Source organism: Penicillium verhagenii, assembly GCF_028828195.1.
Source record: "Penicillium verhagenii strain IBT 33310 chromosome Unknown utg000007l_segment0_segment0, whole genome shotgun sequence".
NCBI classification, from domain to species: Eukaryota; Fungi; Ascomycota; class Eurotiomycetes; order Eurotiales; family Aspergillaceae; genus Penicillium; species Penicillium verhagenii.
In genome coordinates this window covers 1,668,980-1,694,607 of record NW_026643171.1, presented here as the reverse complement: position 1 = coordinate 1,694,607, position 25,628 = coordinate 1,668,980, and the positions used below count along the sequence as shown (strand labels likewise).

Sequence of the window (25,628 nt, the reverse complement as noted above, 5' to 3'; positions counted from 1 at the left end):
ATCTTGCGCAACTTCCATTAAAAATGTACGCATAATCACGGAATAATAAGGCAATAATGAGCCACCTGGGCATGGTTCTATGGGTTCGAGTGTTGAGAGGACAGACCACGGTTGTCCTTATAGACACGATATTCTACGGATGGCATGAATTCACCCGTCTCCACGCATTCGGATTTTTTTCTATTTTTCTCAGCCACAAAACAAAACTATTTCTAAATATAAACTCTAGAAAAATTAGATAAATAGGACGTATCTAGCGGATTTGAAGTTTCTGATAAAACTAATTATTACACCAACATTCTCCAAATTCTCAATATGACCAAGTGCGACCATCCTGCATGGCTGGAAGTTCTGCAAGGCGAGGCAGGGCCAATCCTCACTCATGGCTGGCGGCTACCTCAGATTATCCAAGACTTTCCTAACCCTTCAAACCAAAATCCCCAAATAACTCTTTTTATGGGTCGCCGTCTTAAAGAAAAGGCCTTGCGAAAACTCTGTGACAGTAACTACAAAGGACAGAGACGAAAGAGTGCCATCAATATCAGAGCTGACAACCGCTCTTTGCATTCCGCAAAGCCAAAACTGTTTGCTGACTGCGACCCGACATCAAAAGGCCTAGAAAGAGCTTGCGTCGTTCCTCAAACCTGCCATCAGGACCACACGCTCTCATTTCGCTCCCTACCTTATGAAGTTCATGATCTTGTCTTTTGTCGCTTGATATTTATGTTTGTTGATGTTATCTGCATCTTTGCGGATGACTTAGGGGGGCTAGGTGCAGTGGAGGACATGATCCTGGATTGGGGGCATATTAGCTCCGGATCCTCGACAACCCCGGCTATTCGTCCAAGAGTCATTGTGGTGGTCAATCATGCTCAAAGTATCACGCATGATATCTTAGACGAGAAGAACTTCCTTTATGATCTCTACATGAAAGAGCCTGCGCTTAGCCTCTCATTTGCAGATATCCGATTTAGCCGCTTACCATCCGATGAACTCAAATCTGGTCGATTCCTGTCTCTTGGTGCAGATATCACACGACAGCTACATGAGGCTAGCTTCGCACGGGTGAAGGAGAATGTTCTATTCTCTGCAACACATCTTTGCGATTTATTCAAGTCAGCCGCCGAAAGTCTGTGTCAATCTCCGTCTGCATTGACCGAATTCAACTTCATTGCCGCTGCCAGAGCTCAAAATCCTTTGGATGGCTCATTCACGTCTCATTTAAAAGATTTCATTATTCTAGCCGGCAAGAGTAGACTTCCATATGAAGGAGTCTCGTCCCATATCGCATCTGCTATTCTAATGGATGCATATCCACCTGGAATGCATTGTGAGTACAGCTCCTTTTCTCCAAGTAAAACTTGATACTTACCACTCCAGTATTCTGCCCTCGTGCCGTCTTTCGCAGCCTATACTACAATACTTGTTTTATAGCACATCGCGAAGTTTTCAGCACAGATGAGCTGACAAAGCTCCAATGCGATAGGATTGAAAATCGGCTTTATGCTCTCTTTGAATATATGAGACTTTCTTCTTACCCATCGTCAACAGTTCATGAGGAAAATATTAAGAGCCAGGGTGAATATTGGGGGTGGTTAAAGTCAAACCGGACATGTCTAGTCTGTGTGAGACGTAGCCCTGAGCACAGCCTACCTTGCGGCCATTCAGTTTGCGACATTTGTACTCAAATATTTGGGGAGCTTTCGCTGCTTCGAGAGGAAGAATATACTCTTCAGTGTTGCCCTCTCTGCGGAATATCCAAGAAGTTGACTGTCCGACTGAAGCCTTCTACATCTTCATCTCGCATCCTAAGCATCGATGGGGGTGGCCCACGAGGAATCATTCCTCTTGAGAACCTGGAAATCCTCCAAAATCACCTTGGCCCCGAGCTTCCACTGTCTGAACTGATAGATCTGACTGTTGGGTGCAGCTCCGGTGGATTGATTGCTTTATCAAGCTTTATGCTTCGGATGGAAGTCCAGAGCTGCAAGGCATTGTTTCAAGACTTGGCAAAGAAAGTCCTGGCGCCAAGCCTGAAGAAGCGGTTTCTACGTTCATGGCTGTCGGATGGCCAATATGACGTGAAAGACCTCGAGGGTGCTCTTCAAGAGCATTATACACCCACACAAAGGATGTTTGATACACCCCAGGCGAGTATGTCCTCAAACAAAGTCGCGGTGATTGCAAGTGAGATAAAAGATGGAGCTCCTTTCATATTCGCCAACTATAATGGAGCGGCGCCCCACAGGGCAGAGCCAGGTATGTACCTTAAACTTGAACAGAGCTAATAACCTTTATTAATAATATTGAAGCATACGGAAGGCTACGCCCAGATAGTGACGCAGAACCCTATATTTGGCAAGTGTCAGTGAAATTATCAATCATCATATCATCCACGTTCAACTTCTAATACCTCGCAGGGCACGAGCTACATCAGCAGCACCATCACTATTTTCCACAATTGATATACCAGGCATTGGTACCTTCCAAGACGGAGGAATGAGAAGACATAATAACCCTGTCAATCTCGCCCTCTCAGAAGCCAAGCATCTTTGGCCAAACTCACCGAGCCCAGATGTTTTTATCTCGTTAGGGACAGGATCCAGTAAGGTCGAATCTGTATCAGTTTCGCGCTTCCGTAACGTCCTTATCGATGGATGGATACCTCGAGTCTATCGCTCATTTTCGTCATCTTTTGAGGGACAATGCACCTGGAGAGAGTTCCTTGGCTCATTGGATGATAAAAGCCGTGGCAATTGCTTCAGATTCGACGTGGCGGTCCCCGGTGGACTACCCCGAATGGATAACACTGAGTGCATGGATGGGCTATCGAAACTGGTTCACTCAGCTTCTGGTGAACAAAAACATAAGGAAGCAATTGCTGCCCTTCTTGCATCGACCTTCTTTTTCCAGTTGGATACTAAACCCGAATACTATTCCGGGCTCTTGCAGTGCACCGGCTCAATACGCTGTCGCGCCCCCGCCCGTTATGTCATCAATTGGATCAATAGACTCGATCAATCTAGGAAGGACTTTCACAAAGATGCAATAAATCTGGGTCTGCATCTTTCAACAGATGATATATGCGACCACTGCACCAGGTACTGCCGACCAATACGGTTTATGGTGCGTGATTTGAAAGAAAATATTGGGCTATATCTGAGTTTTGGTGGAAAGTCCCACCATATTAGTGCTTTCCCTAATAACATGCAATGGTTTGTTGAGCAGCAGGGAATTGCTGGTACCTTTGGGCTGGCAAACCATAAGGTCTTTCCAAAAGCTGGCTGTCCTGTATGTGAAGGTCAAGGTGCTGGACGACCTAAGAAAAGGAAATATATTGATATATGATGGCGAATTCATTTTGAAGTTTTATTCATTTTTTGGCTATAGACCAATGCATTTCTTTCTATTTACCATATGCGTATTTCAAGTTCGCGCAGTGTCCCAATTTTTTTTAAGAAGCAAAAAGAAAAGCCTGTTGAGAGGTCACATGACTTTAACTTAGAGTTAGCCTGCTGCCTATCGCCCTGTGCCATGCTGCATGTAGCCTCCAGGCCCTTAGTCTTCCTATCAGAAGCTGGCCTATAGTATACCCTGTTATGGTTCATAGGCACTAAATTGTGATAGCCTATCGAATGCTACGTAGTGGATCCATTGCTGGTATGTGATAATGCACGATAGACTCATGATCTAGCCGCTCGTGGGCAGCCTCGAGATACGCCACGATTTTTTAATTACCACGGTTTTCTGTTGATCACGATTCACACCCACTAAGCCATGGTTTCGAATTTTTCCAGCTTCCAGATTTTAGCCTTAAAAGAGCCCTAAGTACAATTTTTCCCCAAATCCATCATCACCTATTCACAATGGAGCATATTACCGACGCCCAGTTGCAGAGTTTTCTTTCCGATTTTGATACAGCGTGTCCTCCTGACTTCGAGCCGTTTGGCCCGTTTGTTGATGCAAATTTATTCTCTGCTCCGGATGGGGGGGATTTCCACTTCTTTCCCCCGCTTCCTCCAATCCTAGAGGATGAGATCGCCCAGATGTCCGATCTCCCGCGTCTTGATTATGATTATGACAATCTATCTATCCACTCGATCGCGACCTCGGTACCAGAACGAGAAAGAGACGAAGCAATGGCGCTAGCCCGGTGGACTCAATTTAGACTTGACCAACAGATAGCGAAACAAGAGGCAATGGAGCAAGAGTGGGTTTTATCTCCTCCAATTTGATGATCACTAGTACTGATGTACCTTTCCAGCCTTAACGCAATGAGAGCGTATGTAGCTAAGCACCTTAGGAATACTATAGCTGCTGACTATAGTACAGAACATTCGAAAAAGTCAGAAAGTATCATGTCGAATGTTTGAATCCCTGGGTCGAGTCTGTCACAGCAGCCCTTCACAAACTGGGATGTATGCACGAGGAAACACCAGCTTCCGCAACCGATGGCGAATTTGATATTAATATCCCGATTCAGCCTTGAGGCGGGGTAATTCCGGGATGGGGCGGGAAAACAAGAGGGGGTATTGTGGCGACGTGGTGATTGTTTTCTTTGTATGCACAGCACTTGAGAGTTAGAATTCATGATTCTTTGTCCGAGCGCGGAATAATTACTTGTAGCAGTCTCTGAGTTCGCGGCTAGCCAGGGGTGTAGGCGCCATCTGAAATCATTGGTGTAATTGATTGGGTACGGGGCCCCCTTAAATCAGTAACGCGCTGCGCCGCAAGTCAACAACTCAGCGATCCCAGATCACAATCTCATCCCATTCGCAAGACTGCGCCCGATCTCCGAGGCTCATACTGCGCAAATGCGCAATACTTTCAGGGTGTATACATATAAATACAGCACAGGGCCATTCTGGCTGTATGAGTTCTACAAATACTTTTTCACTGCTTTCATAATGGGAGGAGTGCCTTGGACACTTGAAGAAACAGCACTGTTGATCCTCTTCGACATGTGGGGCTACGAACACAAAATCATCTCCCAATTGTTGACCAATCGAAGCCCCGTAATACGACAAGGCATACAGCACCAGCGATCAATATCAGCCGTCGATAATAAACTACAATTGATTCGCAATAATTCCAACCTTTGGTCGAAAGAATCCGGGTGGGACTTGGCCAAAGTCACTGAGCATATCAGTACCTTCAAGCTAGATCATGCCCAACTAAGGCAGCTTTTGACTCTGACCAAATACGACTGTGATGGTATCATCAATGTAAGCAGCCCCTGATTCATATGTACTCTTTATGAACTCTAACTCTTTATTTAAATCTAAAAGACTCCGTGAAGCTCCGTGAAGCTCCGTGAAGCTCCGTGAAGCTTTTCTAGTTTCAGAATATGGATATGGATTGGGAGATATGGATTGGGAGGTATGGATTGGGAGGAACCAATTGTTTCGTTCTGTGAAGCTTAACCAGCCCTAGAATACACATGTGACATCTTAAACTTCTTCTTCAAGATTCTTTTCTCTGTAGGGCATAGATAGATGAACATCAATCTGCATATTTTATTAGCTGATGAGAATAAAAAATAAATCGAATGGTTGACTTGGCATACATCGATCATATTGTCATCAGGAAAGGAAGACTCGATTATGCGCATTGAGCCTTGGCGTTGTCGAACAACGATAATATGGACGGCAACAAGGCCTAGCTTTTTTGCGATTTTGGAAAGAATTTGCATCATAGTGAATTTCATCAAGGTTTATTGTAAGGTTGGTGATTTCATGGTTTGAGGGAAAGGGAAAGGGCCCTGTTTTTAACTTCTGAGCAAGAATTAAGGCCACGAAAATCCTTCTTCTTAAACCATGGCCTACCCCACTTGTACCTATTATAATTAGGTACTAGTATTTAAATAGTAAATATAATACCCATAGATTTTGGGAAAATGAAGTTGACTCGAAAAATCTCTCCACCAATATGGTTCCAATAATGCTTTTATATATCTGGATCCTGGCTGCCCTGGCTACTTTCTTCCTTATCAGGCGCTTTCTTGTCGTGATGCTGAAGTTCATCCTCCATCCGTCGGGAAGTTTATACGACCTTGCCTCAAGATATATTTTATTGCCTTATCTTCTTCGAAGAGGAAGACTGTGGGGACCCATGACCAGACTGCGGTTTATCATGCATATCATCCATTTTGCTGCCACTATACCATTCAACATAATAGGTGTGACAAGTTTGGATATAGCTAGGTCTCGGGCCGGATCGCTCGCGATCGTGCATCTGGCATCCTTGGCGCTTTTTCCTCAACTGAGTACAGCGGCATTGGTTTTCAATCTCTCTCTCAAAATATACCGCGGGATTCATATCGCTTTCGGAATTATGGGTGTCATGCAAAGTTTGCTCCATGTGAGCCTCGCACTTCGCACAGTAGCATTTGATTTGCGCCTCAATTTCCAACGCTATGGCCTTTCGGTAAGTTGATGATTTTTCATTTCATTTCAATCTCACTCTAAAATTCTGAACCAATCTCCAGGCAATAATCGGAGCTAGCTTCCTATCCCTCGCTGTGCTGCCATGGATCCGTCACCGTATCTATGAGGTTTGCATTAAACTTCACATTATACTTGGAATAGCGACCATAGTGCTTGTATGGATGCATTTAAAAATCAGGTTTAACCTTGATGGTTACCTTCTGATGGGAAGCACCGGACTCTTAATCCTCAATATAGCTACACAATTATTGTTTCTTATATACCGAAATGGAAAGGGACTTACGAATGGGGAAGGAACAACGCTCAATGGAGCGACAAGACTCACATTTAAGCCAACTCGGCCATGGAAAGTGCTTGCAGGTCAATATCTTTATTTGAAGATTCCTTCTGTTAGCCGTTTTTCATTCGCAGAGTCCCACCCGTTCAACATCATGTGGTGGGAGGAAAACGATGAAGATCAGAGGGCAATCTCCATTACAGTGATTGCAAAAACCGAGTCCGGATTCAGCAGAAGATTACAAGCGCTTTCGAAGGATACCACGTTCCACGTGATTATCGATGGTCCATATGGCGCTCCGAAAAATATGGATCTCTACGATAGCTTCATCTTTGTTTCGACTGGTATTGGAATCACCTCACAGCTTCCTTACCTCAAGCAACTGATAGCCAGACAAGATCAAGGATTTCGTCTGAGAAGGATCTGTCTCATTTGGGAAGTGGAAGAGAAAGGTACTTGTTGAAGAGCAAGCAAAATAAATCATGGCTAATGATACTCGACAGCTCACAATGAGTGGATATGCGACCATGTTAATGAACTACTTGATATGGATAGAACGGAGCTGGTAAGTCTTTGATCAATCTTTCTATCTCTATGATGAAGCTTAATGTGAAAGGTATTCCGATGGGCTTTTTTTATCAATTCGAAACCGACAGATGAAGACATAAGGACACTTGAACTTGATAAAGAGTATAACAATGGTCGAAGAGGTAAACAATATTACGGCAAGCCCGATTTGAATGATATTGTGAACAAAGAATTGAAGCTATGCCAGAGGCGTCTTCTGCTTACCGGTAGGTTCTATTGAATTGTTTAACGAGTGGATATTTCTGACGATCGCTTAGTTTCCGCTGACCATAAAACCCGAGACGAGTGTCGAGATATTACGATTGGGCAGAAGAGGCGTATTGATTTATTTGAAACAGAATTTCAACCGTTTGAAAAAAGTGAGAGATCGCGAGTTGCAGTTAACAGGAGTATATATACTGTCTGATTAGTACTACTATTGAGTTAAGAGAACGACCGCAATGTTACTTTTTCACTACAGTAGTATTCGAAATCAGATTTACCTCTACACTCTTCGATTTTCATTCCCGAACCCTAGCCTGAAACACGCTAGTCCAAATATAGTATTTCCGTCGATACGCCGGTTCTCAAAATAGATGCTGTATTTTACATGACGCGGCGGAACCTCTCTTTTTGTAATTTACACGAAACTTCAATACACATAATACCACTCAACCCCTTCTTCTCTTCCCTCAACAACAGGCTTCTTCCCCTGTAGTTGACTATTGACCGACACCACCCTACATTAGGCTTGTAATATGGCCCCGAGACTTGTCCCCTCAAAGCTGCATCTAATCCGTGATATGGTGGAGAGCCAGTCACTAACCACGACTTAAATGGCCAAAGCCTGAATGCAGCAAGGTCACGATCATAAATATTCGCCGAATTTGCAGTAGTTCCGCAGCGTCCTCGCACCCCTAACTTGAAAGGACGGAAACTAACCGTAACGCCGCTAATGATTGGCATGCTCTGCGGCTACTTATCGGAAAAACTGGGTCTATACCTCGATGAGATAGCTCTAGTAGAGTAGTATCTTGTTGTTAGGATTCCTGTGCGGTAGTCCCTGTGATGGTCGAAGTACGAGTGATGAACGCAAGATTTTCCAGGCATAAAGGTATTCGTACGGTGATATTCAGACCAATCGCTGATCTTCCCTGTAAGGGCTCAGCGTGGGTATTATACAGAATCATTGTGGTTTCTCCTTAACCGAATCGACATATCTCCTGCATAGAACTCGGGTACATCTGATGGGGTGGTGGTCGGCAGGGAGAGGTATAAAGACCAGTGGTGTAGGGAGCTTCATAGTGTACATATGAACCATGTGGTCGTAACACTTGTCCGACTTGCGGTAAAACTTTATGATGGTTGATTATGATATAAAGAATCTTCCCCTTTATGAGACATGTGGAACGATTTGAATAGCCCAGTCTGGATCTCTGAGTAAGTGTCTCAATACTAGGGAATACGTTTATGGCGTTAGTTCTTGGCTTAAGAGCCAAGAACCAAGCGATCTAATCTTCAGCCTGTTGACATTAGACGAGTAATCAAAGGCTAGTACTATATTAGTTAGTGTAGGTATGTTTGCCAAACAATAGTCTCTATAAGAATCATGCACCCTCTTGCTTATTGGTCTGGTTTTGTCCCGGCCCCGCTGAGAATGTCCTAAAGCGGAAGAGCTTCATGAGGTCATCGGTTTCACGCTTCAACCAACATCCGGCCATATGGTTCGTATATTTGAATCTGCTGACCTTATGTTCTATGACTTCCTGATCTACGGAAATGCAAAATCTAGATCAGGCGATCAGAAGCACGTTGGAATATTCAGTGGGCGAACTGCCACGAAAGATTCCTCAGATGTATAGAATACTGTTTGATAAACTTGGTAATATTCACCACCTTCCATATTTAAGTTGAGACTAGACATACTTCTCCTTGTAACTGCGGCCAGCGTAATTGCTTCCCTACTCATAGAGAACAGAAGGGCTACCGCTACACCAAATACATATCAGTGCGTTTCACGACAGGGTTAGGGTAGCAGTTTACGAGTTTTCGACCATGGCAGCATCAGTCTCCAGACCGCATTCGAGCATCCATGACTCAATAGTACAGTAACAAAACGGCCGTTTGCAGCATATACTTACAAAAATTGAGCGTAGCCTTTATAATATTAGTTTCGTAACATGTCATCTTGGTGTCAGTGAAAATCACGAGCAAACTTAAACTCCAATATAAAGGAAAAGACTGCTTACTGGCATACCTATATCAACGAGCTCAGTCTCCTTCATTTGCCGTGAATCTTATATTTCTTTTTTTGCCGCATTATGACTGCTGCTGCCGCAGTTGGAGAAATTGCCGCACTTGCTGGTTTGGTTGGCGACATATATGGAGCTATTGGGCATCATGTTACTGGAAAATCAGTTCTAAAGGCACTTTTGCAGACTTACCATTACCAGCTGAAACAGGACCTGCTTTTCATTGAGTGGGGTTTACATGTTGACCACTGCCAATCTCGTGCTCTGAATCTTTATGCAGAACTCACCGTTCTTGCGGAATGGCTTGCTAGTAAGCATATCAGGCTTACAAATTCAGAAGGTGGTCCCGCCAACAGACCCTCATGGAAGTTCCCTTGGAAATTCAGCAACATGAAGAAAGCCGAATTTAAGTATTTCCTTGGTCAAGTCAAACATGCGTCTGAGCGACTAAGTGACTGTGTAGAGAAACAAAGGATATCCAAAGTAAGTGCTCAGAGCCTGATCAGGATGGTATCCCTTGAATCTAATTGCTCTGTAGAAAGGTATCCGTCAGAAAATAGCAAGTACTCCGGCCGCTAGACCGCCACCAGGTACATATACCTTCATAGAAAGCATATTTACCTTCATAGCTAACTTAGCCTCAGGACTCCGAGGGCTCATGCTAAGGGTTAATGAAGTTCGGAAAGCCCTGGGCGAGGAGAATGTGGAACTTCCTACACATATTCCAGATGAGGTACCGGTTAGGAACGATGAAGAATTAAGTGAAGATGAAAACATTGAAGATGAGTTGAGTCGAGAAGAACAGCTTGCGCGTCGAGAAGCACAGGTTGCGGATCGAGAAGCACAGGTTGCGGATCGAGAAGCACAGGTTGCGGATCGAGAAGCACAGCTTGCGGGTAGAGGAGAACAGGCTCTGGTGGGTCGAGAAGCACAGGTTGAGGATCGAGAAGCACAGCTCAATTAGAGAAGAACAGGCTGCGCTCGCGGCTTAAAATCAAGCGGGAATGGCTCTTCATGAATTGGAAGTATCCAGGGGTTGGAGCGTACTGCGAGTCGTTTTCCCATGGTTCGGGCGCGTCGGGCTGAGAGATCGAATCGTCATGATCTGGGCTTTGTGTCATTTCCACACACAACGGCAGTGCTTGAGGGGTCCATGTCAGCTTCTCAGAGGTACCGGATTTCGATCAACAACGGCACAAAATGAAATCGCATTGGATAACAAAAGTGATAGAAAGAAAAAGCAACCTTTGCCTACCAGGGTTAGTTCACTATTAGCCACTGCGGCCTTCTATTGAATGTCAAATGAGTGTAAGCGAAGACTGCGTGTGACAGAATAATCAAGTCGTACACTAAGGGAGTGAAATGGAGATCCTGCCAGATTGTTAGGATTTCCTCTTTCTTTGCTAAAAGATTCTATTAAATTCCAAGGCAACTTACGGTATTATTACAATGACCCATAAATCGTTACCAGAGAATACAATACAGCCTGACAGGTATTACTAGGGGCTGGCTAAATTGAGACTAGCGCGTTTCAAAATAGGGTTCGGGAATGAAAGTCCAAGGGTATAGAGGTAAATCTGATTTCGAATACTACTGTACACACATATGTAAACTTCTTGAATTTCTCCGTAGCTGTGCTGCCTAGCATCCATGGGGCACTGTAATTACTTATCCCGAGCTGAAGTATCATATGTCGGTTTTCATCTCAGAAAACATTTTGGTCTGCCTATGACCATGATCTAGCCATGATCAATTATGATTTAAGACCAAATCATGGTTTCCAGGTTTGGCCATGGTTTTGAGATCTAGCTATGGTTTTAAGATTTAGCCATCGTTTTCAGAAAAAGCTTTGGTTTTAAGAGTCAGTTCAATCCGCTTTTCAAATACCCAGCTCTGTGAGCTTAGTACTTTTACCAGTGCAAAGATGGAAGTTCCCAGCAAAGAACGGAATAACCGCTTATCACGATTTCCTGGAACCAAAGACAGCGAAGTGCGCAAGAGAGGATTGGACCATCTTGACTCACCTAGTCAAAAAGAAAGTCCATCCAAAATACCGACCATCTTCAAACCACTTTCAAAAGAAGCCACCAATCCTTGGAAGCGGTACATTAAAAGCTTCAAGATAAATCAGGCTGGGTCTGGCTATGTTGTGCACGCGACAAACCCGACTTTCCAGGAGGGAATCATCAAATCAACCAAGACACCACGAAGTGAGCTTTCGAAGATTATAGCCAAGCATCACCAAAGAAATATAGTGCATATACAGGAGGCTTTCTATCACGAAGGGCAAATGTTTTTCCTTTATGAGCTACTAGACGTTTCCTTGGGCCAAATCTTTGGTTCTCCTCTCGGACGCCTTAAACTCTTTGAAGTTGCAGCTTTTTCAAAAGAGATACTTACCGGTCTTGAGTATATTCACCAAACACTCAAGATTTCCCATGGCAACATTGAGTCCGGCAATATTCTCTTGTCGGTCAACGGTCAAATCAAAATAGGTAAGATAGAGACAACACAAAGATGGCATATATTATGCTAACAGTATATAGCTAATATAGGAACCTCAATGCTGGATAATAAGGATGATAGCTATTCACAAGATGATGTTCGGGCTATAGGTCAAATTATCGTCGAATGCTTAGAGCCACGGGCCTTCTTACAAGGTGGCTCATTGTCAGAAACATGGCCTCAGGATATATCTGAGTTTGTGGAATTCACAAAAATACAATCTGCGCAGAGATTATTAAAGGTATTGACTGGCCACATTCTCTGCGTTTATCTAGCTAATTATATTTAGCATGATTTTCTGAACAAGTCTCCAGGCTCTTCTTGCCTCAAGCCATATATTCGTTTCGCGAGGGAGGCAGGAGCAAAGGAGATTGAGTTTGGTGAAAATATTTGAATACTTGCTTGAATTTTGGGATTCTGTATTAGTTTTGAGACAACAAATCTTCGCTCGCTCAGCCGCCTCCAGGCTTATTTGTTAGTTGATGAGAGCTGCTGATTTTTTTTGGTTGTTCAATTTGAATATCATTTTATTATAATATAACTAGCTCCTACTATGAATCTTTGTTTTGATATTCTCCTTAGTGGTTCGACCCACTTTCTACCTATTCTAACTAATAACTTGAAATCATCTGGCTATTTTCTCCGGTATGCCTAAGGTAGCCTTTTTTTGGATTATATGATCAGAGAAGGATGCCTGAGGTAGCCTTTTTTTTAGATTATGTGATCAGATAAAGATGCCTGAGGTTCTAAGTATTCAAAGTACGTCATTACCAACTGGATAAAGATATAGGCGTGCGCGGAGTATACGCCCTGGATAACTTGTAACAGTACTAACTACTAATTATTTTTAATGCCGGAATAATCTAGCTGCGGCATCGATCAGAAACTTGGAAAATCATGGCATCGATCGGGAAAACCGTGGCATCGATTGGGAAGACCGTGGCATTGAATGGGAAAACCGTGGCATTGATTGGGAAAACCGTGGCATTGATTGGGAAAACCGTGGCACCTTAAGCAAAACCATATGTTAAGCAAAACTGTGGCATCTTGAGTAAGTCCGTGGCATTATGCAATGCTTTTTAAACATCTGGAGGTACCTCGAAATCAATACATCTCGTCCTTCAAACACATACTTCATGTTTGCCCAGGCTAATATAGTATCTGATGGGCCCGACCGGTGGGTTTTATCAACTGGCCCGCCAAATGGTAGCACGGTGGCACCGAGGGCCTTGACACCTGATACCAATCGCCCATTCGGATCCATACCCTTGGCTCCTCAAGCCATTACTTTCGAAGGGCCATCTTTACCTATCGCAATCGACCCCTTCGCCCCTCGGCCCTCGCAACCTCATGTTCATCTTTTGTTACATAAAGCAAATCGAACGCCGCCTTCTACTATCAACCACGAGCTATCAAATGCGTCTCTTTGTGTGACCCTATGGCCCAAGGAGTACCTTCAAGCGACACAACATTTACGTGCAATCTATTTCCATATAAAGAATAGACCATATCTTGCTTTTGATGCGGAGATCAGCCCAACCGTGCAGAATGCGATTCAGGAGCTTGAGAAAAGCAACGAACTGCTCGCTCATAAAATGCACCACACGATAAAATGGCAAATGTTTGCGGATATATGGAGGAGCGGTATAACAAACGGAAATAACTGTCAAGAAAAAGTAACCGCGCTTTGTCTTTATTTCAAATATCCTTTAACATGGGTGGAACTACCACCGTCGGAGAACATCCACACCTGATATCTCATTGAACTTTATTTAACCCGCATGCGTTTTCGAGCGGGCGAAGCATCTGATAGCAGATCCCTCTTCTTTGGTGCACTTTGAAGCATAGGTTGGAGACTGGATAAGTGGAAATCAATGATCATCACTCGTTGTGCTTCAGCATTCCATAGCAAATTTTCTAGGCGAATGTCACCGTGGCGTATACCCAGAGACTTCAAATCTTGTCGGGAGCGCCGGATCTGTCTCTTCTCTGGAGGTCCTATACAATCCATATGTTCCCCACCCCATGCCATAAGCAACATATGTCGAATCTCACCAGCCCCATGAAGGAAGAATGGTATGCCCAGATCGATTGCTCCAAGGAAAACAGGAACAGATGACCCCTGAATCTTCCTAAGCACATGGTAAACCTCAGCTTCACGAGAAACCTGTGGCCAAAGTTGGGCAGTTGTCCCTTTCCCAACTATTGTATAACCATAAGTAGGGCATGTGATTTTGAACGGTGCCCCGGACGCGCCACACCATCCTAGCGGTGAGCAGTATTGATCAATGTCCTCATCCAATCGCTGCTCAAGCTGTTGAATAAACTCTTTGACTGTGACCTGATGGTCTGTTTTCACTCCTTTATGTTGATGAAAGTTGGGGCAACATGGATCCAGGGCAGTGTTTCTTTGAAGTCCAAGTAAACAATTTTGAGAACAAAACGGTCTTGATTTATACTGCTGGGGAGTATTGCGCCGATGCTGGTGGTGCTTTGATTGTGATGAGTGACCAGGAGGTGAAGATCCGATTTGGCTTAGATTACGTTTTCGATTAGCCGGGTATTGGTTTGGATCAGAGTCGGAGTTGTCTGGGTCTGAATCCTGCTGGATATCTTGTGGTGGTGCACAGCCAGTTTGACGCTGTATCCTGGTTTGGCGACCTGATGATACCGGTGAAGAAGAGGGTTGGAAACTAGAACTAGTATATACTGATTCTGTTGGAGTTTCTTGTTCATCTTCCGAGCTTTGGATGTCCGTTCGAGCAAAGTTCGACGTCCATTTAGGAAGCCGAGACTTGACACTTTGGCGCCACATATTATCACGGATAGTAGAGCAGGAGCCCATTAGCGCCAGGCATAGTATACGAGCAATAGCTGTCTTTGGCTGTAGGAAGTCCTCATCCTCGCTAATATCCTTGTGAGGCTCGCAGAAGAAATATTCTAGGATATCAGGATCTTCGGATGGTATATGCAGAAGGATAAGAGCCAGGCCGTTGCTAATCCAAGAATACTCAAGTCCTTCACAGATCATTGCATGGTAGAGCTGTGTAAGTACAGCACCAACTGTACGCTCTGCATCGTATTGCTGTTTTTCTGCTCTTTCTGTTGGGATTGTTTCCCTTTTCGCCACCTCTTGCCAGAATTCCATATCCCGTAAACCTTCTCTAAGGTGAGCCAGAGTCAGCTTATGTGGTGGTTTATATTCTACCATTGTGAGTAGTGTATTTTCACCGCCAATCCGGTGAATGCAGTAGTTGTCAGACCTTGGGAGTTCAGGGCCAGAGATGCTGTTCTCTAAAGAGTTGGTGTGACTTTCAAAAGATACACCTTCACCAAGTTGAAACTCCTGCCGAGCCAGTGGCACCTTGCAAAGCTCCTCAATGATATTCTGTACATTTCCATTGACGGCTAATTCTTCATATGTTTCCAATGCCCTCTCACTGTGTAAAGGCTGGTTTAGTCGGCTGGCGATGCCTTCAAGTCCAGCTATGTTTAAGAATAATCGATGCGCCTGTCCACTTGCGAAGTCGTTCAGATATCCTCGGACAGCAGTATATATTCTTTGTTGAGTAGATGCGCAGTCATCCCATGAGCGGAGCTGTCTTGGGCAGTATTTTCCTTGTGGAGATGGAATCTTGCCGGTGGTGGAGCGCGATGGTGATCGTACTAATGGGCGTGAAAATAGATTGTGGCAGGTATGGAGGAATTCGGTAAATGTGGTACTCCGTGTAGCTTGCAGAAGCTGGCCTATATCTGGGAGTCCATCCATTGTGTCGGTCAAGGGGTTATAATGTGTTCAAGTACGGTCGGGTCGAAACCTAGTAGGGACTAGGAGTCCTGTATTGCCGCTCAAGGCGGTCACTGAAGCTTTTTCTCTTTCGGTCGGGAATCAGACCTACTCTTGTCGATACACTATACACTCAAAGCCATACATATGTCTGTTCAACTTCCTACGGTCTCATTTTGGTCAAAATTGGTGATATTGCCATCCTCACTCCTCCGAAATCAGATCATCAAATCCCACCAAGCTGCTATATCGCTCCCTACCCTCCCTTTCTTCCACTTACACACGAATCATAAAAACAAAAAAACAACAGCCATACATTTTCAACCCTCAGGGAGGCAGTCAAAAAGTATGGTAGTGTCTGGGAAACCCGTGGCATACGGTGTAAGACAATTGTGGTATAAGAAAATCGTGGTATAAGTAAGAAAACGGTGGTATGAGAAAACCATGGTATAAGATAATTGTGGTGAATTTATCCACCTACATGGATCTATATAAGCTACTTACATACCCAATCTATGGATGTTGCTGAAACGTCGAAATCACTAGTACCTCCATAACCAACCTTGAAGCATTTGAACAATGTCTGCTGTGCCTTCGAAACGGCCCGCTCCAACCGTGGAAGATGAAGTGATAAAGCAACCTTTCGAAGCCACCAGCAAACCTTTAGATCCGCTCACTAAAGGCGATAGCGAAAGCTCTACCGCAAATCTTATACCTGCCCCTCAACAAAAAAACATCGAGCCATCTGAGGCCCCCCTACCTCCTGAAAATAGTCATGGAAGCTCCACACAGGCTTGCGATCCATCTCAAAAAAGCCTCGACGATGACGAGGACAGAATACTTTCTGGTGAAGAGGAACTGTCTATTATGAAGGCCGTGGCAGGCTGCGACCCTACTCAATCAAACAACTTTCAGTCTATCCTCGAACAATCTCTTCCAATCCCTGTGCGATTCAAAACATTGCAGCTTTGGTTTCATCCTGATAAACAGAAATATGGAAAAGAAAATTTATCAGATAGTGAGCGAGCCTCAAAATGTAAGTCTTCAAATGTTTGTTGATGTTTAGAGCCCCATCTAAACAATCGCCAATCACTAATCATTATCTAGACTTAAACTCATGGCGAGAAATTCTTGGAGGCAACAAAAACTGTAATTTCTGGATTGGAAAAGGACTGCCGATCCATGTTGAGCAAGGGCTTTCATCATACCACGAAGAGGCACATCAACAAGCCACAGCATACCTAAAAATCATTTTTAATGCTATGCTGGCTGCCCCGGATGCCCCATCGCTTCAACTCAAGGAAAATAATAAAGATTATCGTCACGCTACAAATAAGATTCAGCTTCTGAACGCAAAGATGAAGAAAGAAAATGCAAATGGGAATATTGAGGTTGATACTGGAAAAATCCGACTTGAGGAGTTGACTGGCCAATGGAGGTGTATCCTCAAAAAGGTGCAGGACAGCGGAATCCGCGCTGAGGCTTTATGCCGAAGTTTCCATTACCCAGAAGAATGGGCCAAGCCTCTGGAGTGGCTTAAATCAGCACAGCCGGGGAGGTCATCAACTATAGCAACTCCTCAGCCGACACAGGGGCCTAATTCACTACAGTCTCATCCATTGCCGCAGTCTAACTCACTGCAGCTTTGGAATGCGACTGGCAACCAAATAAGGACCATCACTCTCTCACAAAGAATGGTATCTCGTTGTTTTCGGCCTGGTTTCACATCAAACGGCGAGGAAATCATGGCAATACAGCGTCTTGGATTCAATGGTGCTCGCTTGGTGACCAGGAACACTCAGGGTATGGTGCGACTCATTTCGAGTGGCGCCGCCGGTGGTCTACCAGTATTGAAGGGGGCTACCGATGCTGGAGTTCCTAGCTTTTTGCAAGGCGAGGAGGAAATTCGAGAGCTTCGAAGGCGAGTCTCATCATGTCAAGGCGTTTCTGGGCTCTCATTTGTGGCATTGGGGGAATGGAAACCATCTAAAATGAACTTGCCATTCATTGCAGTGGGCTTCTACCATTATGGTAAGGGGCTTGATAACATAGAGGTGGCTATGTCGCGATCAACCCTCAAGAGGATATTGTCCGCAGCAGAAGGAGAACGACTAATTGCCCAATACATGACCATGCAGCAGTCTACGTCCACAATTAAAGAGGCGCTGGAAGTTATGTTTCCTGGCGAAACACAAAAAGCTCTTCTTTCGTCTCCTAATCCGCAGCAAGAAATTGAGCAGCAGATCCAACAATTACAGACGCAGCTGCTACAGCTTCAGCTCCAGCCACAGGCGCAGCCACTACAGCTTCAGCTCCAGCCACAGGCGGAGCCAGCAGCTCAGTCTGAGCCGCTGCACCAGCCTCAGTCACACCTACAGCCGATGGTTCAATACCCTCAGCTACCCCAGCACCCCCAACCAGCAGCTCCACCTGAGCCGCTGCACCAGTCTCAGTCACAGCTGCAACCAGTGGCTCAGCACCCTCAGCTGCATGTCCCGCAACAGCTCCAGTACCAACAGCCACAACAATTATTCACGACTCAGCCGCAAGTCCAGTCTCCTGGTGCCCAGTACGAACTGCCGCAACAGTTCCAAAGTAACTTCCACACCCAGCCGCAAGCCCAACCCCCTGGTGTCCAGTACCCACAAGGACTATCGCAACAGTTCCGAAGTTCATTCCAGAGCCAGCCGCAAGTCCAGTCTCCTGGTGCCCAGTACGAACTGCCGCAACAGTTCCAAAGTAACTTCCACACCCAGCTGCAAGCTCAGCCCCCTGGTGTCCAGTACCCACAAGGACTGTCGCAATAGTTCCGAAGTCCATTCCAGACTTAGCCGCAAGCTATGTCCCCTGGCGTCCAGTACCCACTGAAAATGACGTAGCAGATGTGTTCACAGTCCCAGGGGCAGGCTCAGGATCAAGCACTTTTGCTACAAACCAAGGCGCAGGCGCAGTGACAGAATAATATGCACAGATAGTAGGGAGTCAGACTAGTAGAGGTTACAAGTAGAAAAAGTACTAGATTGGAATGATATACTACTACACCTCTTACCTCTTCAGACCTATCAGGAGTTTTTTATCTAAAAAAAGGATTGCTGTTTTCCATAAGGGATCCGAACCTACGTTCAACTTCACTATATGCCCGGTAACTCGCTATACCCTCTTGACTAGACTAACTCAAAGGGAACCCAGTACGATTTTCATAATGAAAATCGGGCCCATCTTAAACTGTGGCCTTCGAAAATCGTGGCCTTCAAAAATCGTGGCCTTCGAAAATCGTGGCCTTCAAAAATCGTGGCCTTCAAAAATCGTGGCCTTCGAAAATCGTGGCCTTCAAAAATCGTGGCCTTCAAAAATCGTGGCCTTCGAAAATCGTGGCCTTCAAAAATCGTGGCCTTCGAAAATCGTGGCCTTCGAAAATCGTGGCCTTCAAAAATCGTGGCCTTCGAAAATCGTGGCCTTCGAAAATCGTGGCCTTCAAAAATCGTGGCCTTCGAAAATCGTGGCCTTCAAAAATCGTGGCCTTCGAAAATCGTGGCCTTCGGAAATCGTGCCTATCTAAAATTACTTAAGAAACAGCCCCACGCCCGATGATACAGATTGCAGACACATAATCATGAAAGTTTTCCAACGGGATTTGTTGGAGAAGCGAATCAGGGATTTGAAAGGTAAACAAATGCGTTCATTCTTTCGTTCCGAATACTTACTTACTCGACAACGTCTACTACCACCAAAGATACTATAACCTCCACAAATTCCGCAACCTCCGCAACCTCCGCAACCTCCGCAACCTCCGCAACCTCCGCAACCTCAAGGGAATCTCGCTATCCAATGGCCCTTACCTTCCAAGAAGTCATTATCGTGATTAGTGATGATGAAGATGGAGAATAGTTATTTCTACTACATATTCAGTCCCCACTCCGATTTTCAGAATTGATCAATTGATTAGATCTGGTCGTTCAAATAAAATACAATTATTGTATCAGCATCACTCTGTAAATATGGTTGAGAAATTCAGCAACCCAACTGTTGGCACAGACTATAAATATTCCCAAGGAAACAAACCATGCCTTGGCCTCCATATGTAAAACATTCAATTACCCAGTTCTGGTCCAATCTATGGCCAATGTTGTCTGCTGCGGGCATAATACATTTCAAGTAGCCTTTCACCATAGTATAGTCACCTTCAACAAAAATTGTGATATAGATATCGAACGAAAGGAGGTTGGCGAGACGAGTCATAGCCCCAGGCCACGAACTCATAAAGCTGTGGTTCTGAAGATCTTGGGATAAAGCAGTCCGAACTAAGCATCCATCGTTTGTCTTTATCAAGTCCATTGGTGCAATCTTATGCATAGCAATAGCGATCTCGTATGCATGGTAGTATGTCGTTCCTTTATCTCCCCAAAATCTTCGGCACTCATTCATTAATGGTGAGTGAAGAGGGATGAAGCACACGGTGTCTTTCAAAGTCATCACAGGTATTATAGTCTGATCTATAGAAGGTTAGGTTATAATCAACTCCAAAGGCCGGGTTGTATATCATACGTAGAGTAAGATGCACCAGTGACTTATCTTTCACCTCGGCGTCAGCCATTGTGTGGGTAGTAGCATCAGTACATATAGACTCCTGTCTTTCATTCCAGTCAGGACTATATGTGGTTCCTTTCATAGCATGGGTTGATATCGAGGGAGGGAATGACTTGAATTCTTGCTGGGTATAGCATAATTTAAATCTAGGCCGGTAGTCAAGCTTTATACTAGAATATAACCGGAGCAAAGGAAATAGGAAATAGGACACATCAAGTAAACCCGCATTTTCCGGTGCATTACCAACAATTATCAAGATGGTTGGTTGTCTGAACCTTGGAACTGTGTGGTTATAAAAATATCTTGATGTTAAGTAGATACCAGTGTGCCCAGAGCTCATGTATAGTAGATAGAGTGTTTTTATTGGTGAGAGGATTAGGATCAGACCCCCCCACCCCCCCATGTGGCTCTAGGCCTAAGGCCAGTAGATTACTGGAGTAGGTCGCGGATAGCATGCCCACCCCAGCTTTCCCTTTACTTGTTAAATATCGGATGAAATACTTGTAATCTAAAAAGAATATCTATAACTACCCATCACTCAATATGACGGACGAATACTCTTTTGGGCCGAATCTTTCATGTCTCGAGCTCCCTCCAAGATCATTTGCCGATGCTAGACCTGAGCTCCACCAGTTTATCTTTCTGGTGCGGATCATGACCAAACATGGCACGTTATTCTTACAACAAACTCCTTCATCCCTATGGATGCTGCCACAGCTGCATGTCGATTTGAAGTGGGATCTATCGCGATCAGTCGCGGATACCATATGGTTGAATGTTCTGGCAGCAACAGGTCTGAGATTGGCCTCCATTGATAAGCTTTCAGACCTACGCATAACAAAATGCGAAGCCTGCGAAGCCTGCGAAGGGTCGATAGGCATTTACCAATTTGATGCATCGATTCGTGAGGAATACCATCGAAATCCAGCTGGCCTGTCATGGAAACCGGCCATCCCTAGCGATAAGATATGGCTCAAATTATCAGAAAATTATCATGGGCATAGATGGGTGAATGATCACCCTGTCACCGATCTCAAAAACATCAATGCTACTTGCTCTGGGTTCGAAAAAGAGGCATTTACTCTTGCTTGATTTGTGAATTTCTATCTCCTACTGCCGAACTCTCATGATCCATCTATATCTTATGCCTGTTATTCAAGTCTTGCCCTTAGTTCGTACTCATTTGGTGGCATAAATTACCTATTATCAACATACTTTAGATTGTAATCAAAGGTTGCGGTAAATACAAAAAAAAAACAGGACAAAAGGATCTATGTCTGAAGAGAAAACAAGATAAGAGAGCATTAGGTATCAGGATCTTTGCCGAACTTTGATTCCTTATCTGACTTGGTAGGTGATGTTTTGGGGGAAAAGTCCAAACTAGAGTGGAAGAGTATACTTAGATTAATTATAATTGTATAAAATAGAAGACTAGAAGATATCATGAATATTAACTTACCAGGGAGGTTCCCCAGTCCAGTACTTGTTCATTGAAGTTGATAGTAGACAGGTAGTTGAGTAGCTGTTGACTATAGTAGGCGCTCTTGTAATAGAAATTATGAAATTTCTAACAGATTATTCTGTTGCTCAAAGATTCCGAAACAAAGAAGGCAGCTAGCTCTCGTTTCATCACATAGAAGGCTAGAGTCTTTGATTTGGGCTTTTGTAAACCAGCAGTGATTGAAACCATCAGTTGATAGGCCGGTAGGCCATAACGGCGAAGCTGGTAATTGTTCATCAATCACGACGTATTTCAAATGGCCCCTCACAGACCCATCAGAGTCAAGAGTCATTTCGAAAGTTGAATTGTCGGCCACATCCTTCAGTTCACGACTGGTTTGTTGTTGGAACTCTTCTTTCGCCGCACCAATTAATTTAGTGCCAGAAGGATATTTGCTTGTCACTCCCTTGATGAGCCCTTGCTCCCACACCCCATCTGGCTTAACCATGCGGATACACAGTTCATGATTGTCGTTGAAAGTAAACATCGAAATACCAAATATTATCTCCTTACATAACGGGTACTCGTCCAAAAAATTTCGAATTGACCATCGAAAATTTGAGCAAACTTTGATTGGAACTTTGAACTCTTTTGGTTTTGGTCCCATAGCGATTTAAACTTCAATGTTGAGAAATTTGATGATTTGAGTGAAGCTGTGGAGATGTTTTATGATATTTTGAAAAGGTTGGAGGAATATCTGTGATACATATGTAGAGTCTCTTTGGGGGTTGGTCTGATATAAATATATACATGATTGATCAATTGATTGATTGATTTAGTATGATAACCAACCAACTGCATATACCCTGTAGCCCCGGCGGGCTGGTTCATATAGGGCACTAGGCCAGCACTTAATGTGATTACCCGGACCAATGATACCCGTGGAGGGAGATCTAGGCCTAGGCAATGCTAGCTAATGAAACACCAATATCAAATACTAAATGAATCCTCTTAATCCGGCGAAATCCAGAAAGATTACATTGAATCTAAGAGATCAAAAAGAACGAGTCTACTAGGAAGAAGGGTGAGAACGTAATACAGTAGTATTGAGTGCTGCAAGGAAGGAAGAAAGAAGAAGAGAGAGAAGGAAGAACTAACTATAGGAAGAAGAGTAAGAGTACAGGTCATATGGTAAGTGATTAAACAGAATTCGAAAATCGTACCAACTTGGAACAAATCCGGAAAGCAGGAAAGCAAGATCAAGGCAGAAAGGATCCAAGGGTCAGGGGGTTAATTGGATCATTTTTTGGGAGGGAACAACTCTTAGAATCTTCACAGGGAACATCTCTTTGAAGGATGGCAGAATTTGGTCGGGTCGCTCGGGAATATTGAGTATAGGGTTGAGCTTGAAGTTGAGATCCCAAATATGGCCCATGCATCTAAAATTCTGTATTGTATGTATTATTATGCCAGATCTTCGAATATAAGTATCACTGGGAGTAAATGTACCGGGTATGTCAAAAGAAGGTGCAAAATTTGGTACTCAGTAAGTAAGCACGCTTTCTGTAAGCATGATTCCCGAATATGCTCTATGGACCCCGGTCCATAAAGTTCAAGAGCTTTGATCAAAGTCGCCTTGCAAGTCATGTAATCCTCCGCTCGTGGCAAGATACGGATCCGACCGGCCTCCTCTGTCAGTTTCCATAATTCCTCCCGGCATCTGAACTCTTTAGACTAAATCAGCATTATAAAATGTTCATAGATTGTATTTAGAAATCGATAACTTACTTTTAAGGCCTGCATGATAGTGCTGTGCGCAAAATCCTTGCCATTGGCTTTAATCTTTTCATCGATTTCCTCCACTTTTAGACCAGTTGGGTGTCGTCGTAGAATGAGGAAGATATAATCGTAGCAAATCATAGGAACAGAGGCTTGACTGGAAGAACAAGAATGGAGGAGGGAGGAGGTGAGTTGTGACATTGAAAAGATACATAGAGAGGGACTCCCTTCAATGTTATATACAGTATTGGATTTGGACAAAGTTTGCGCACAAGGTTCAAATATTTTCCACTGAGTCATGCAGAAAATGCCGTCGTCGGCAAGATAGACAGCACATGTCATGTTTATTATTCAGGTGCTTATTTCGCCGTATCAAGCATCATATTGTTGGAATTGTCGCTTGGGTGTTTTGCAGAGGAACTTGTTGAGTCTGTTCCTCTGTACACCAAGCCTGTCTTCTATGCATTGCTATAGTGGCTTCGAGGTTGATAACATCACTTCTCTTGGCTGGCTGGAGAATCGTTAATCTCAAATAACTTTTAGAAATTTAATGAATGTTCATACCGTAATGCCTTCTTCTAGGCCGCTCTTAAAAAGTGAAGAAAAGGCTTTACGAATCCTGCAGTAAAGGCCCTGCAAGACCTGTTGGATAGAATCAAGCAAATTCATTATTTTATTTCCGTGCACATATTGATACAATTATTGGAAGAGGATGAATGGTATTTAACAACGAGCGAAAAACATGCCCTGCTTTTAGGCATGAATTCTACTCGCTAGTACATATGTATATTACATGATAAAGTGCCAAAGGCGGTTTTGGGTAGTTACAAGGTTTGAAAGGTCAACTTATACAGGCGACTCGATATGAGGGATCAAGTTCGGAATAGCTGACTTTTCTGGGGCAAAGATACCCCTTACTGTAATGACACTGCTGGGAATCAGTAACAGACCCGATTTAATACACCTTTACATCCATCAACTTACATAGAAACTTGAGCACCGTCACAAATGGCCCTAATTTGAATGCAGGTGCCGACCCCACCTTTCAAAATGGCTTCGGCTAACTTGGGATCCAGAAGGGAGGGGTGAAGTTGGTCCTCGGGCCCAGAACGCCTAATATGATGAAGATTTCCTCCGCGGTCAAATTCGACATGAGCTGTATGTGTCTTTTGGCTTCTATCAGGCTTCTATCAGGGCTGGAACGCTCAAATCCTGGGTCGGGAAACTTACAATGGCTGTTGATGCGATTCTCGGAATTCCCTGATCTCAATGAGGAAGGAGCGAAATGGAATCTGCTTTACAATATAAGGTTTTGCTTCCTTAAGATTCGTAAAAGTTTTCAAGATTATCTGTTGATGTTCTTTCTTCTCGATCGTATCTTTGAGTATAGACTGAAGGTTGTGAAGGGTGACTTTTGCTAGATTCCTGTTAAAAATGGCCCCTAGTAGCTTGGTTTGTTCTATTTCCGTTGTTATTAGCCTCCCCACTAACTTCGACCCGAAATTAGAAGACATACCACATCTAAATAGTCGTACGGGCGGGATAAAAGGAGTGTCTTCCGGCCACCAATTTGGTTGCTTTGATTCTTGGAATGATTTAAACGTGTAGACACAAGGGCCATGCTCCCAAGCCACTCCAATCAAAGCCTCTATCAGAGAGGAGTAATCTCCAATATCAAGATTCTCAAGAGTATCCTCAATTTTGGAATGATCTTGGATCGGTGATGATGATGGTAGGCGTAGAATTTGGAAATGATCGATCGGTGATGGCTGGCCTAGTTGGAGTGCCTGCTGAGGATGAAGATTGGTGCTCTTCTTAATATTCTGTTGTTTAAGAGCCCAAGCCTCTCTCCTTTGATGACGTTTGAGTCCCTAGAAAAAAGAAGAAAAGATTTCAGTAAATATATAAATGGCCGAAGATTATCCATTCTCTCTTCATACCTCTGACTTTCTGAGTTGGATTCTGAGAAACACGGGATCTAGGTTCT

General features: G+C 44.0%; 12 protein-coding genes across 12 annotated transcripts; 8 read left to right on the top strand and 4 right to left on the bottom strand.

The window, feature by feature from the left end:
• Positions 1-315: 315 nt before the first annotated feature.
• N7466_007313 (uncharacterized protein) lies at positions 316-1,365 on the top strand (the record flags this gene model as incomplete). The annotated part of the gene is made up of 1 exon (XM_057166702.1): positions 316-1,365. One exon carries the CDS (start codon positions 316-318, stop codon positions 1,363-1,365), a length of 1,050 nt encoding a protein of 349 aa, XP_057019743.1.
• A 2,501-nt stretch (positions 1,366-3,866) lies between these two features.
• Positions 3,867-4,489, top strand: N7466_007312 (uncharacterized protein; the record flags this gene model as incomplete). The annotated part of the gene is made up of 3 exons (XM_057166701.1): positions 3,867-4,210; positions 4,265-4,282; positions 4,333-4,489. 3 exons carry the CDS (start codon positions 3,867-3,869, stop codon positions 4,487-4,489), a joined length of 519 nt encoding a protein of 172 aa, XP_057019742.1.
• Positions 4,490-4,907: 418 nt separating this feature from the next.
• Positions 4,908-5,297, top strand: N7466_007311 (uncharacterized protein; the record flags this gene model as incomplete). Its single annotated transcript, XM_057166700.1, has 2 exons — positions 4,908-5,225; positions 5,289-5,297. The coding sequence occupies 2 exons, from the start codon at positions 4,908-4,910 to the stop codon at positions 5,295-5,297; spliced, it is 327 nt and encodes a 108-aa protein (XP_057019741.1).
• A 1,580-nt stretch (positions 5,298-6,877) lies between these two features.
• N7466_007310 (NADPH oxidase family protein) lies at positions 6,878-7,186 on the top strand (the record flags this gene model as incomplete). The annotated part of the gene is made up of 1 exon (XM_057166699.1): positions 6,878-7,186. One exon carries the CDS (start codon positions 6,878-6,880, stop codon positions 7,184-7,186), a length of 309 nt encoding a protein of 102 aa, XP_057019740.1.
• A 3,014-nt stretch (positions 7,187-10,200) lies between these two features.
• On the top strand, positions 10,201-10,506 carry N7466_007309 (uncharacterized protein; the record flags this gene model as incomplete). Its single annotated transcript, XM_057166698.1, has 1 exon — positions 10,201-10,506. One exon carries the CDS (start codon positions 10,201-10,203, stop codon positions 10,504-10,506), a length of 306 nt encoding a protein of 101 aa, XP_057019739.1.
• Positions 10,507-11,466: 960 nt separating this feature from the next.
• Positions 11,467-12,441, top strand: N7466_007308 (kinase-like protein; the record flags this gene model as incomplete). The annotated part of the gene is made up of 3 exons (XM_057166697.1): positions 11,467-12,037; positions 12,098-12,288; positions 12,337-12,441. The coding sequence occupies 3 exons, from the start codon at positions 11,467-11,469 to the stop codon at positions 12,439-12,441; spliced, it is 867 nt and encodes a 288-aa protein (XP_057019738.1).
• Positions 12,442-13,815: 1,374 nt separating this feature from the next.
• On the bottom strand, positions 13,816-15,816 carry N7466_007307 (uncharacterized protein; the record flags this gene model as incomplete). Its single annotated transcript, XM_057166696.1, has 1 exon — positions 13,816-15,816. The coding sequence occupies one exon, from the start codon at positions 15,814-15,816 to the stop codon at positions 13,816-13,818; it is 2,001 nt and encodes a 666-aa protein (XP_057019737.1).
• A 597-nt stretch (positions 15,817-16,413) lies between these two features.
• Positions 16,414-18,641, top strand: N7466_007306 (putative glutamine rich protein; the record flags this gene model as incomplete). Its single annotated transcript, XM_057166695.1, has 2 exons — positions 16,414-16,870; positions 16,942-18,641. 2 exons carry the CDS (start codon positions 16,414-16,416, stop codon positions 18,639-18,641), a joined length of 2,157 nt encoding a protein of 718 aa, XP_057019736.1.
• An 897-nt stretch (positions 18,642-19,538) lies between these two features.
• Positions 19,539-20,428, bottom strand: N7466_007305 (uncharacterized protein; the record flags this gene model as incomplete). Its single annotated transcript, XM_057166694.1, has 3 exons — positions 19,539-19,655; positions 19,897-20,327; positions 20,380-20,428. 3 exons carry the CDS (start codon positions 20,426-20,428, stop codon positions 19,539-19,541), a joined length of 597 nt encoding a protein of 198 aa, XP_057019735.1.
• A 536-nt stretch (positions 20,429-20,964) lies between these two features.
• On the top strand, positions 20,965-21,513 carry N7466_007304 (uncharacterized protein; the record flags this gene model as incomplete). Its single annotated transcript, XM_057166693.1, has 1 exon — positions 20,965-21,513. One exon carries the CDS (start codon positions 20,965-20,967, stop codon positions 21,511-21,513), a length of 549 nt encoding a protein of 182 aa, XP_057019734.1.
• A 246-nt stretch (positions 21,514-21,759) lies between these two features.
• On the bottom strand, positions 21,760-22,370 carry N7466_007303 (uncharacterized protein; the record flags this gene model as incomplete). Its single annotated transcript, XM_057166692.1, has 3 exons — positions 21,760-21,801; positions 21,881-21,964; positions 22,191-22,370. 3 exons carry the CDS (start codon positions 22,368-22,370, stop codon positions 21,760-21,762), a joined length of 306 nt encoding a protein of 101 aa, XP_057019733.1.
• Positions 22,371-23,144: 774 nt separating this feature from the next.
• Positions 23,145-23,782, bottom strand: N7466_007302 (uncharacterized protein; the record flags this gene model as incomplete). Its single annotated transcript, XM_057166691.1, has 3 exons — positions 23,145-23,309; positions 23,372-23,596; positions 23,651-23,782. 3 exons carry the CDS (start codon positions 23,780-23,782, stop codon positions 23,145-23,147), a joined length of 522 nt encoding a protein of 173 aa, XP_057019732.1.
• Positions 23,783-25,628: the final 1,846 nt, after the last annotated feature.